This window comes from Taeniopygia guttata, chromosome 2 (assembly GCF_048771995.1).
Source record: "Taeniopygia guttata chromosome 2, bTaeGut7.mat, whole genome shotgun sequence".
Lineage (NCBI taxonomy): Eukaryota > Metazoa > Chordata > Aves > Passeriformes > Estrildidae > Taeniopygia > Taeniopygia guttata.
The window spans coordinates 109,356,274-109,369,707 of NC_133026.1; the positions used below are offsets into that span (position 1 = coordinate 109,356,274).

A 13,434-nucleotide genomic window follows, 5' to 3' on the forward strand; every position below is an offset into this window, starting at 1 on the left:
ATTATATAAACCTTCTATTGTTTGTTTTCTGCTGACACTTTGCAGCTCTTTTACATTGTCTTATTTGATAGTAAGCTTTGCTCATCGTGTGGAAAAGATTGATCCAGGTGATTCTGTAAACTCAGCACCTGTTTTGTGTTGCAACTTCTTTGTGTATTTTGACAAATTCTGCAAGTATATGAAAAAAAAACCAAAACAAAACTCAGTTATAAATCTTGTGACAAAATAGCCTTTCTCTTACCTGGTAATGAAAAATTAATGTAATATCAGTTATCTTGGCATAACAGCAGTGCCATGGAGTGTATTCTCTCTTATTGAGGTAAGTGTTAATTACTTTTTCTTTCAGTGCAAAAAAAGGTTTAATATCACATGCATCTTATGATGGCTATTACTTATTGATAGCTAAATTGTATGTGTCTTTTTTGCTTATAAACACAAATCAAAGAAGATTACAATGTTTCTTCTAGGAAACATTGCTAAAGGCATGGGACTTAGCTACTTTGGTTGTCTGCTCATCCCACTGAAGGATGGGCAGAGAAAATAGATTAACACTGGGCTACATTATTTCTGGCACATGTCTGTGCAACTTCTTTGAGTGTCTTCAGACTATCCTGGTGGTGTGCAAAGTATGGCAAATCTTGGAAAACTATTTACTGCTTCAAAACAGAAGGTATGTCAACATACAAACCAGCTTTGAACACTGCTGGAAGGCAGACTTGAACTGAGTCAGCAGAGGAGAATGGAAGAAAAGCTGCTTCATTTCTGGATCCATGCTAATGCTGGTTTACCTGGGCAGTCTTAGGTTACCAGTGAGGATAATAGTACTGCAAGGCATTAAGAGTGGAAAAGTTTCTACAGCCCTTTCAGTTTGAGTTTGCTGACCACCAAGACTAATAGGATCCTCCAGCTCTTCTTTCAGCTTAAACAGCTGTTTAATAAAGCTGTAAAAAAACAAAAGCAAAATAAATAATATTTTCATTTATTTTTAACTAGGAGACTTTTTTCTGTGTCGCACAAAACGTTTATTCAAGAGGCTGTTTAATGCAAGTACTGTAGTATATGTTCATTAAAGCATGTATTATTTAGAAGGCTGACAAGTATAGCAGCATGTATTACCTGAGAGACCAGAATTCTTCTATTGCAGTTTACCCATTAAACAGCAAAGTGTGTTCTTAGCTTTACCAAGAAGTACTTGTAAAATAGGTGAGTCTGGCTCTTAAGAAGACATTACAATCTGGTATGAAGTTACGTATGTGTGAATCTTTCTAGATCCAGGGGTCATCAGTGTCTCTTGTACAAATGCTCATTTAGATATCTTATAATCCATTAAAATGTGTTGATGAGGAAGGTAGCTTTTATCTAGCTTCTGTGTGAAATCTGTTAAAATATTTCAGTTACCTTTCAGAACCTGAAAGGCAAAATATGCAAGGCCTCCTGAACTGCATAGAAGGGGTATGATGTGGTACAAATATTAGTGAAGCAGTGCATTTTCTTAGAATATGGCTGGATTTTTAGGTGATGTGGACTCAAGATCAGCTGAATTTTCTACCACAAGCTTTTTGGTTCTGAAGCATTTGCTTGTGTTGGTTTATTTTTCCATCCGTATGACTCTTGGAGAAATAGGGAAGATAACCCCCATAACAGTATTCTGATTTTTTATTTCTTTTTGTAAAGTTTGCCCAAAGCAGACATCTGAGGAAATGTCTTCCAATCGTGATTCAAGCCTTACTAATGCACCGGTGCAAAGCAAGCTAGTATCTTCCTTCCAGCAGCACACAAAGAAAGCACTTAAACAGGTAAGCTTGTATTGACTGATCATCAGTTGGCTTCCCTTTAGCATCTCTGTCATTCCTGTGTGAAAGGGATGTCAGCAGAATTTAAAGACTCTTCTAAAGATTTTTAGTGTTATGTTTAGTGACGTTTTGTTGGGGGTTCTGCTATGTTTTTAGCGAGGATGCATTCCTATTTTTTGTGAGTTTAAAGGGGTTTTAAGTGCAATAAGCACTTAAAGTCAAGACAATTTCAAGTAAGCAGAATTCTTTATATTAGCACACCCCTGCTTTTCCTATGTAAGCATTTGTGTTGAAAATTTTATATGAGGTTAAAAATAAATTTAAAAAACATTTTGAAAGAAGTGCTGCAGATAGGAAAGACTCTAGGTATACTTGTTCAGTTTTTCTTTATGATCTGTTAAATATTTTTTTTCATACTGTATTTGCTACTACAGGGTATAAAAGTGGGGTCAGGTTATTTTTATTTAAAAAAAAACATGATTTGGATGATTTAGGTTCCATGTTAAGTACTAAAGCTTGCAGAAGCAGTTGATTATTCAAAGTCACCTATTAGCTGAAAGCATGATAATGTGAAAATTATTTTCCAGCATTGCCAAATTAATTCAGATTACTGCCAGAAAAATGAAAAAGAAAAACTGAAAAACTAGAATTCAAAAAACCCCTACCATTACCTCTTCTCCATTTTGAGTTGTGACTTTTCTAAAGTGTTGAAATAATGAGATGATGATGTAATTTTTCTCACAACTAGTTAGGATTAATGGAGATCTTGTATTTCATGGGGTAGTTTATTACTGAGTGCTTTGTTTAGGCTTAAGTTAAGCAAGGCCTGTGCACATCTCTAAACTCTTTAGGTTTTCATGCTGGCTGAGTTTAAATCCAATAAAATTAATAGATGTTTATCATTCACATAAGGTTATGATGTATTTAGAGGCTTTGAAGACTGAAAAGGATTTTTGGATTGAGGTCTTACATGTGTTTGTTCAGGAAAATTGAACAGTGGGCACAAAACAGTTCACTAACCATTAGGATAGTTGTAAAAATTTACACTTCTTGGAAACTCTTCTATACAGATGCTTTGTGTTCTGTGAACTTCGTAGGGGTGGAGGGAGTAGGCAAAGGGGAGAAAAGGGAATAAAAAGAGCAAAGCCACAAATATTTGAACTTCTGTAATTGTTTAAACTCTACCATTTGTCACTTAGCAGATATGTAGCATTGAGGATAATTTTAAAAGGGCAAATTAATCAGAATAGCTTAATTAATATAAAAAGTCATAACATTGATGTGAATCTTTGAGAACATTCCCTAAGGCAGTAGGGTTAAAGCAACATCCGAAAGTTAAGTAATCAATAAAAAGAAATTAGTTTTAATTAAGTTGATGGTAATTAGATCCTGTACTTCAGAGTATGACAGTAGCAGTACAGCTATCACCAAAATGTTTTCTCTATGCACAGTGTGAGACAAATGGGCATTTGTATAGTGGAATAGTAGTTTTTTGCTTTGTTTTCTCTTAAAGTTTCAGGTGTTGGCTACTACCATATATACACATTGCAGGTTTGATTTGGTATTGTAGTAGAGGTGAATAAACCTTAACAGTGATTTTATTTATAAAATTGCTGTTGAAAATTTATTCTTTTGTTTTCCAATCTTTCAATTGCCCTTATGGATGCATAGTACCTACAATTCATACAAAGAACCTGTCAGACCTTTGAATGCAGAAGAAACTTTTAGACCCGCTATACTATGCAACACTCTTATAACTGATACAAACGTACTGATTCCCTGCTAAAGTAGCAGAGCATGAGCCATTATCATATTCTCAGCAAGTGCTTATAATATATAAATGTATGTATACTGTATATAATATACTGTAATGGGGGTCTTCCTTAGCTTTTGCTTTTTATCTACTGCAAAACAGTCTTCAAAGAATGAAAACCTACAAGATAGTTTTCAGTTTCCTGCTCAATTTATTTAAAACCAGTGTGTTCTTCACATTACTTTGATCTTGTGTGTATTTATTTTGTAACCTCTAAAAATAAAGTGAGAGGGAAGTTGGCAATGTGTAGTTCTGTTTGAAGATCTTAGCTGGAAATAGAAGATTTTCTCTACAGTTTATCTACTTATTAACTACTCATATGTAATTCTCTTTAAATTATTATGTGCTGGATTTACATATGATTTGCTTTTTTAATGAATTCTAGAGATATATTCCTGGGCTTAGATTGCAAAGAGCAATCTCATGTTTGGCTTGCAAAAGCCTGCATTTCAGGATGTTCTCATGAATGAAATTAGTCACAATGCTGCCTTTCTTGAGCTCTGCAAGCAGTATGGAAGAAAGGGCTTTTTTTTGAGTCCTGGCTCTTGGTTTTGATTTCTCTCAGGTAGCAGTGGATTTGGGATGTTTTGCAGGGACTAAGGAGGTTTGCAATTGCAGTGGATTTTCATAAGCTCTGTGTCACGGATCAGCCTTTATGTCCTCACCTTTCAAAGGCTGGGCTGCCATTTTGGTCTGGAAACTTTTTAGCTTCACCACCTTCCATGCTGGGAAAGAGATTTTGAGTATTTTACCACTGAGTGTGTTTCATGCTTCCCTTTGGTTTCTAACAGAGTTTCAGTTTTCTCTTGTAAAATGCTTTACACTTTGCTCTGAGTGTAATGTCCCACAAATCAGTTCCTGTTCATGAGGCTATAGACCAAAGAGCCTATGGTGTAGAGCTGCCTTTTATGCTTAGCTTTCTGATGGCAGATTTTATGGATTTCTGTTTTCCTTGCGCTGTTGGAAGTGCTTGGGCATGTGTGCCCAGCTGTTGCTGATCTTGTACCTTTGAAAAGAAGGCTTATGGCATGCTATCACATGCTGATTTCCTATCAGTACTGATCAGTTCCATACTGATTTACCTCATTTTCACACTCAAGAGAGTTTTGGCATGCAGACCCATGTAAGGACCTCTTCCTGGGAAAGTACTGAACTACACCTGCATCTGCTAGCAGTGGTACATGGTCACACTACTGTGTGCATTATTCTTGCTCTGGACGAGGCTAACTCCAGAATGGACATCAAATCATGGCATAGTATCTACATGCTTCTCTCTGGTCAAGTTTCTGTTCCATTGACTTGAGGTGATACTTTTTGTGGAAGTCTTCGCTGTATACAGATTTATCTGTATCTAACAAGATGTTCTTGGAACAGTTCTCAGAAGAAACAATCATACCTGCAAACTGGCCTCACATAGGTAACACTGAGAATGTGTGAGTATCCAGGACACTGAGGTGGTGTTAGTCTATGTTGGACTCTGATAGCCAAGTGTAAGAGCACCTTGCTCGTCAGTGCACCAGGTGTTCCCTGGGTCAGTACCAAGAGAGGAGAAAGAACTTGAAGATGCGCTCTAATGGTGTCTGGGATGATAGTAGACCTCCCAGACATGGAAGAAAATCCTGCCTCCCTTTTGGCACTTTGGAATCAGCACCAAGAAGGGTACCCATAAATTTTCTGTTGGGAGAAGAGAAGGATACTCCATTCAGACTCAGAATCTGAATACAGAACCAGGACATGTCTGAGACTGTGCTGGGCATCCAGCTCTCTTGTAGAGACAGAAACTCCAGAGACAGCAGCCAAGTGGGTTTGGGAGGAGAGAAGCTCAGGAAATAAGGGAATCAACACAAGGTATGTCACTGCCATGGTTTGTTTTGTTTTCCTTAACTTTGGGCTTTGTCTGCATGCTTGGTGGCTGGGTTAATTATATGTGCCACTATATAATTCATAAAGTGGGTAGATGCAGTTTTTTAATGAGAAGGAAGGCACCCATTTTAGGATTTGTTCTTATAATAGAAATGGCAACTCCACCCCCTTTTTTTTTCTAGTGGATGCTGTCACGCCCCAAGCAGTAATAGAGCTATGGGGAAATTAGGGTTTAGCTCATGTATTGCTTCTGAATTGTAGGACATTAGATCTGTCCAGCTCCAAATAATATTTCAAGCTGACATTTCTACCACAACTGTAATTCTTATTTAGAAACCAACCTACAAGAGACTAAATTTCAGGATGGTTAACACTGTAATTTAGCCCTGATTTATTCAAATTCATGTAAGTAGTTTATCAAGATCTCTTTGTTTGTTTTGGGTTTTTTTTGTTTTGTTGTTTGGTTTTTTTTGTGACATTTGGACATAGATGTCCCAGTACCTAGGCTGGCACTGAAGGCAGAATCCTGATCTCACATGATGCTGGTGTGAATTTGCTTTCCTGTCTTCAGTTCACACTGCTTACCATTCTTTGAGAGAAGAGCAAACTCACCCTTCACACTCATTCTGTTAAGACTTCTTTCCTTGACTACAGCCAGATGCAGGTTATCTTGAAGCATTTTGCTGTCCACAGGAAGTAATCCAGTATGAGTCTATCTGTGGTGTCTTTCCTTTGACTCATTTGAGCAACTGCTCCCTCATGTGCTCTAATATAAGCCTGATATTTTGCCTGCCCTGCTTTCCCTTCCTCACTCCAAAGAAGCAAAGGTGACAGAGGAGATCACTATGATTTTGTCCTAATCACATAGAATTTAAGTGCAGGGTGTCTTCCTGAAAGGCTCTGAAAATCCACTGTGAACTGAGAGGTATTTTTTGTACTGAATTCCTCATTATAGAGAGTTTGCTGCAGTTGCTCAGTGTCTCACTTAACCACCTTCTTATGTTTCATTTCAGATGCAACAAATGTACCAGTGCCACAGTTGGAGAATTCTGGCTCCCTAGCTGAAGCATTTGATCAGATGTCTGCCAACATAAGTGATGATTCTTGACAAATTTTCCTGACAACAAATGGAAAAGAAGGAAAACATGTTGCTTTTTGACTTCTAGAAAGACATGGGAAGGGACACTGGAGTTTACAAAATGCGTTCCGGAAAATGGAAGTTCGAAGATGATAAAATAAACTGATTTTCTGATTGCTGAGACAAGTCTAGGGAAGAGGACAGAGAAACTATGGCAGGGAGACTGCATAATGGGGAAAAGAAGCTGGGAGAGCAAGAGTTCCAGCAGAAGCTGTTCAGGGAGTACATGCATTGCTCGAAGGCTGGCTGCACGGTATGTCCCCTCTAAAGGTCCCTATGCATGGGCAGCATGCACCAGCTGCTCAACACAGTGCTTTGGTAAGACCCAGGACAATGTTTATGAGATTCTCTTCTGGGTGATCCCTGTGTCCTCAGCCCTTACCTGTGATGGAAAGAAAGGGACAGAAATCCCCACAATCCCTGCTTTTTACCGCTTTTGTAATGACTGTCTCCCAGTTGCTGGAGCATTCGGCTTGTTTCTCCTCTGGGGTTGTTTGCACAGCATGCTTTTTACAGTGCTCCTGCACCTTTTCTGTTTTAATAAATGTATTTTAGAGAACTTCTTAGTCTGAGAAATAACTAAAGAATTTTAAAGCAATTTTATGTGTTGAAGCGTAGTTGCCCCTCTACCTCAGTGTAGAGCAGTATCCCTCATTTAAAATATGTCCTAGCATGAGCTTTACCTTTGTTTAAACCTGCCACTGTGACATAGTGAAATCTTCTTCCCAAATATAGGTTGAACATGTTCTCTTCTGTTCTGTAGATACAGTGGCTTTTTCCAAGGCTCAGGTAGTCAAGCTGAAGATAGCAGCCTAGTCCTAAGCATTGCATTTATCTGTTAATGTGTTTCTGTAAGTAGTCTGTCCCTTAAATAGCTGGGGGAACTATTTCAGATGGATTGGTCATTGCTGTTGTATTAACGAAAATGAAATCACTATAGATTGGAGTCCCAGTTAAGCTTTCCAGTGGAGTTACATGATTTTTCCTTATAATGGCAGTGAATATCTAAGTAAATATATTCTTTTGGGCCACGTGAAAAGAACAGCTTTTGATTTAAATAGTTTGTAACATGAAATGATATCCAGGTGACAATGAATCATGCCTTGATTTTGAAGTGCATCCTAGAAAGTATTGATCTTTTCAGGGAAAGGCAGGATTTGGAACAGCTCACAACTCTTCAGAGCTCTAGGAAACCTCCTACAAAATGTTGACAAGCAGTTATCTGCAAATGGTGTTCCAGGAGATGTTGAGTAGGTTCCCAGAAGGCTGTGTGCTCAGGATGTGTGGGCAAGCAGGAATACCCAGGCTGAAAGAGGATGTCAGGCAGAAAAACATCACACTGCTTACACTGGTGCACTGTTAATTCTCAGAGTAGTAATATGAGAGGATTTTTTTTTATCTGCGAAGTCTAGCCATGAAGCCTCTGCTGTATGCTCTGGCCCCTGTGCAAAGAATGTTTGAAAATCTGACCTCTTGGAAAGTGTTGATTACTGTTTTAAGATTTTGTATTGACATTGCTATCTTTATTTTAATTTGTTTTTAAACTGCTTTCTACAAACTGTTGCCTTACCTATATGTGCTTTGTTGTGCTAAAGAACCCATTTCCCCATAAAACACTTTTCAGTGATGGATGTTGTTAATTTAATACTACACAAACCATAAAAAAAACTCCAATTCTTCTCATTGTTAAAAAGCTTTTACTGTGTTGATGACTATGATATCATCATTCCCATTCACATGCAAGTCAAAACAGACATTGAACACATCACATGGGGTTTTTTGTCCTTTTTTTCTGTGGTTGGAAAGCACCAAAAACATTTACTTGGCAGTCTGTCATGATCTGCAGCAACTGTAGCTGTGACTGTATTATTGTATTCCTGTAGAAAGGAGAGTTGGCTTTAGGTGTACAGACACACATGTGAACAGACAAATCTCCTTGTCTCTGCCCCACAAAGATCCAAGCACTTCAGTTCAGTGTTGGTTAGTACACAGGTAAATGTTCAGTGTTAATGTGTACTGTAGTCCTACAGAAAGACCCTGAGCCCTACTGAGACCTATGAACAAGTACGCAGCAAGACATTATTTTTATTCTGAATACGGATGTAACTATCACAACGTAGGAGGATGGCATGGGACAAGAAGAGATACTTGTATGAGAACATATTAGCATTTGTTTGAAAAGAAATTCCAGGTGTCCAAACTTCCATCCTGTTGATTCTGACACTACTCTTCATCTCCAGATGACCAGTTGTGTACTCTTGGCACCATACTGACATGTGTAGCGTACTAGTATGGTTGAAAGTAAATTCATTTGCTTTGCAAATGGCACTTTGTGCTTTCTGGTTGTTTCCATAAGGCATCTTTATTGTGTTTTAATCTTATGGTTGCATACTTATAACTGAGTGCTTTGTTTATGTTTAATATAAGAATTGGTAGCATCTAGGAAATAATAATGGGTTTACTGTTCATGATTTGTAGTGCTTACTGTTGTAGTTTAGTTACTCTGTCTGTCCATGAAACAGGTTGCCACTGAGAAATTTTGATTTAACTGAGACATGGGAATTAAAGGCTCTTAATTTTGCTAACACAATGAGGGGAGAGAGAGAAGACAAAGACTGAATTTTGTGCTGATGTTAAGTGAATCAGTGATAAACCATAAACCTGTTTCATCTTTGTCATTTTGGGATCCATAACCATGATGTAGAGTTGTTATTTATTTTGTGCAAGAGACTTCACTCAGTGTATCATAGCTTGAGTTTTCACATGGCAGAATGGAGGAATTCCATAGCTTTACATTTCTGATCCATAATGTGTGAAATTTCAAAGGTTATGTTTCATTACATGAGTTTCAGAATGTAGTCTTGACATTTATGGAACAAGTAGAAATCTGGGACGATGTTGCTTAATGCAGCCAAGTGTTACATGTCTTTGTTGATAATGACTTAATTTTTAACATTCTCAGTGTGTCACGCATTTAAGCTCAAATGAAAGTGGCTTTCTGCATTAATGGTTTATCTGTGTGCTCCATTTTTTCATTTGGATTTTCAAAGATGTGGTAAAGAAAAATAACAAAAAAAACTGCCTAGCAGCAGTAAAATCAGAGCACAGAGGCTGACATTTTGCTTCTGGTGCTCTTTTGGGGATGTATTTTGCCCCCATCTCCAGTTATGTTTTAGTTTATATTGTTTCCTTTCATTCCTACTTGAAAGATGACTTTATGAGTTTTCACTGAAGACAGTCAACCACTGTGTCACATAGGTGAAGAAGTCTTTCCTGTGTTAAGATCAACTAAAGATGAAATTACTATTTCTGAGAGCATATAATGGCATTCATGAAACCTCCAAAATACTGCTATACTCCACTAGGGATAGAAACTCCCTGAAAAACAGAAGGAACCTTGCTCTTGTCACCTCTGTATTTAAAACAACCCACTTGGAATTAGAAGTTCACTGCTAGTTTCATGGTGTTTTTCTTTTGCCATCTATCTTCAGAGTTTATGTTTTCTTAATTTTCATATTTTTATTTTATTTTGAATTCTTTGGATGAAAATGGATTGATAGTTTACTTAAAGATTTTGGCAATAAAAATAACTTCATTAAACCAAATAATTATGCCAAGCACTGTATAATGACCATGGCAGTGTTATTCAACAGATGGTCACAGGTTCATTTTTATGAATGGGAATACTGGGAATTCTCCATACTCATTATGTGCTAGAGGTTCACAGATGTCCTTTGCAAATCTGCTTGTGAAAGGCTGGATGTAAGTATTATATTTTGGTGGTAATTTTAAGAGAGCTTGTAATGTTTTAACTTGTATATTACATGAACTTTCATTTCCTTTCAGTTTTTTATTTATTTGTTGTACAAATAGGTTGGTAGTAATGCCTTATAGAATACTTCAACAGTGATCAGTTCTAGGTATTTAAAACGTGCAGCTTTTTAAACTCAAGCATTTAGCATGAAGTGATTGAATGCATTTGAAATGTAAACATAGCATCTCATTAAAGAAAAATATGCTTTATTTAAGCTATTATATGCACTACATGTGTTTTTTTCTAATTTACCATAGTGAAAATGACACCTTACCATTTGGTGAAATCGTAATCTGTTTCTTGCAGTTCTGTAGGAAGTCCAGCTAGGAGGTTATATATCTCTAAATATGGATGAGATAGAAAAGGTTGTGTCCGTGAAAATGACAACATATTATGTGTTAGTAACTGTTTCTGTATCTACAGTGATATCTGGAACCATTTTTCCGTGGAATAAGTTACAACATTTCTCATTTTCTTCAGTGCTAGTTACAAATTTGATTTATTTGGTCATGGTGACTAGGAAAGCACTAAATTAGCTTGGAGCACTTAAAGCTCAGTATAGCAGGCATTTGGTGCATGTTTCACTTGGAGTAATCTCATTGACTTCCCAGCTAAGTAGAATTAATCTTGGGTTACAAGATTCTTGTCTTATCCTGCAGTAGTCTTGTATTCTAAAATGAATGTCCCTCAGGCTAGGTATAGAGAAGTTATATATTTGTCCTCAGTGGAGACTACAGAGATTGTCCGTCTTTTATACTTAACTCCTTCTGGTGTTTGGCTTTCCTTGTAACTGGGTGTCAGTCAGCAGTTTCTCCCGCTGCTGGGTTGTCTTGCAAAGACTTGTCTGTCCAAAAATTTGAGATCCTGCAGCTTCAAATTCAGAGGAGAAATTAACACAAAATTGTTGTGATTAGCTAGGCATATCACAGCAAGAGATTCTGCTCAGAATCTCAGCCATCTCTTTAGCCTGCAAATCATATATTAGATTATTTACTTGTTACCTTTGTACCCTCTTCCCCTGTCTTATATCTTTCATTTGATGAATGAAAAAACAGAGAGTTGTAGGGAAGGTTATGTGTCTATTCTCTGTACACAAGGTAATTCACTGGTAATTCGTTAATTTTGTGTTAAAAGTTTTACATAGATTTAACATCCGTATTGTGCGGGGTTGGGTTTTGGGGTTTGTTTTCTTTTTTTTTTTTTTTCTTTTGTTCTACAGCCTGTTCTTCAGTGTGTGTAGCTCTACTGTCAGCTTGATTTTCAGATTTAACTTGGGCCTTTTTTAGTGATCAGTTTCTTGCTCTGGGAAACTGGAGGAGCTGGGGAAGAGACTGGCAGCGAATCAATGTATGTTAGGGTAAAAGAAACCCTGAAAAACAAATGTTTGTCAAAGGGAAATGATGTCTTTAAGGTTTTTGTTTGACCCTTGTGTATAGAGTTGCTTAGGCTGTAGCTCCAGGAGTGTGCTATGCCTCAAAGTTAATAGTTCCGGTGGCTTTGTCTGCTCCCAGCTGTATTTCCTCATCTGATTGTGCAGGGAGTGTCTTGCGTTAGTGCTCCATGGGCATGAGTTGGCCTGTGCTCCTGGCATCTGGCAAATGCCAGATCAGTTGCATAAATATGTGCTTAAGGACTACAGGGGGCCTGCCAGTAACAGAAAAGAAGGTAAGTGGTGCTTCTGACAAATACTGGGTACCGCTGCCCTCGCTCCAGCAGCGCTTGTGTCACCTGAGGTGTAAAAACACTGCGTGCCTGTCACTGGTGGTGGATACACTGCTGGCTTCTTTCTCTCCCTCATGGGAGTTCAGTCTAAGCATTGAAAATCAACTGCAAGGCTTGACAAAGAATCTGGACAAAGAATCTGCTTGACAAAGATGACGTGAGGCCAATCAGACTGTGGGGCACCATGATATGAAGTTGTGATTATATTGGTGTATTGGTGGTGCAGACATTGCCAGTCTTTCTGTTAATTTTTAATGAACTGTTTCCCACTGTCTCCATGGTATTGCTGTTAATTAAGGATCACCTGAATTGACACTTAGTTTTGCAGGGTCATTTTTGGAATTTTGAGGAATTTTTGAGAAATGTTAACACTTTGGAATTTTCTGTCCACAAGTCTGGCTGTGCTTGCTCGATACCAGTATGAAATTTGTCTCAAAAATGTTTGAAGTATTGGCTGTTCTTTATGGCTTTCTGCTGTTTCTTTGGTTCAGTGCAGATCTGACCAGCTTCCTCTCTTTGTTTGATTTCAAGTGTTCTAATTTGCTTTTTATTGCACAGTGCTTACGTGTTTTTTCAAAAGTACAATAAAATGGGTTAATCCATGAAATAGCTTCTATGTGGCCTGGTGTATTTTACACTGTGTAGAGTGTTATTTAGAGGAATAGACCAATATTGATTTCTTTCTTCTCAGAGGTTTTTTTCCCTATTATTTAGCTGTGTGAACAATTTGGAAAGGTATTACAATCCATTAAAGTTACAGACTTAAACCTTATAGAGCATCAGTCATTCATGCTCATAAACCTATAGGGATAATTCATATCAAATATGTTCCTTGTTGATATGGTATTACTTTAATAAATCCCCCAAGTTGAGAACACAAATCACAGTTGTAAAAATAGAGTGCACAGTAAGAATGGAGAAAAATAGACAGGAGGCTAGGAGAGATCTGTATTAAGCCCAGCCCATTCTGATTAATTCCAGAATTTTAATGCTTGCAGATGTATTAATTGGCAGGTATTCATATTTTTATGTTTTAAGACCTTTTGAATGAGATATCATCTTCCATATGAAACAGTCTGATGGGTATTTGCTCTTTCTAATCTGTAGATATTTTATATTACATTATCAGCCCTGTATTCAATACATTTATGAAACACAAAGCACTACCATTTGTAGAGATTTATTCGTGTATCATTTTCCCCCAGATTTGCCAGAACACCATCATGTTCGTGTTCTGAAGGTTAATGCCCAAAGTCAAACAGACAGAAGCCAAATGCTGCAAGGTTTCCAA

The 13,434-nt window shown here is 37.5% G+C and overlaps 1 protein-coding gene across 9 annotated transcripts in view; it reads left to right on the forward strand.

Moving 5' to 3' along the window:
- Nucleotides 1-13,434, forward strand: part of ASXL3 (ASXL transcriptional regulator 3) — a 131,019-nt gene that overhangs the window by 70,861 nt on the left and 46,724 nt on the right. For 7 of the 9 annotated variants that reach the window (XM_072924600.1, XM_072924601.1, XM_041714728.2 and 4 more), the window contains one exon: nucleotides 1,675-1,796. The exons of 1 other annotated variant lie outside the window; for it this stretch is intronic. In XM_072924600.1, coding sequence (XP_072780701.1) covers nucleotides 1,675-1,796 — 122 coding nt within the window. Of the gene's footprint in view, nucleotides 1-1,674; nucleotides 1,797-4,732; nucleotides 5,455-6,482; nucleotides 6,861-13,434 lie in introns of those variants that run through there. One more of the 9 variants, XM_030266145.4, reaches the window with a different exon arrangement.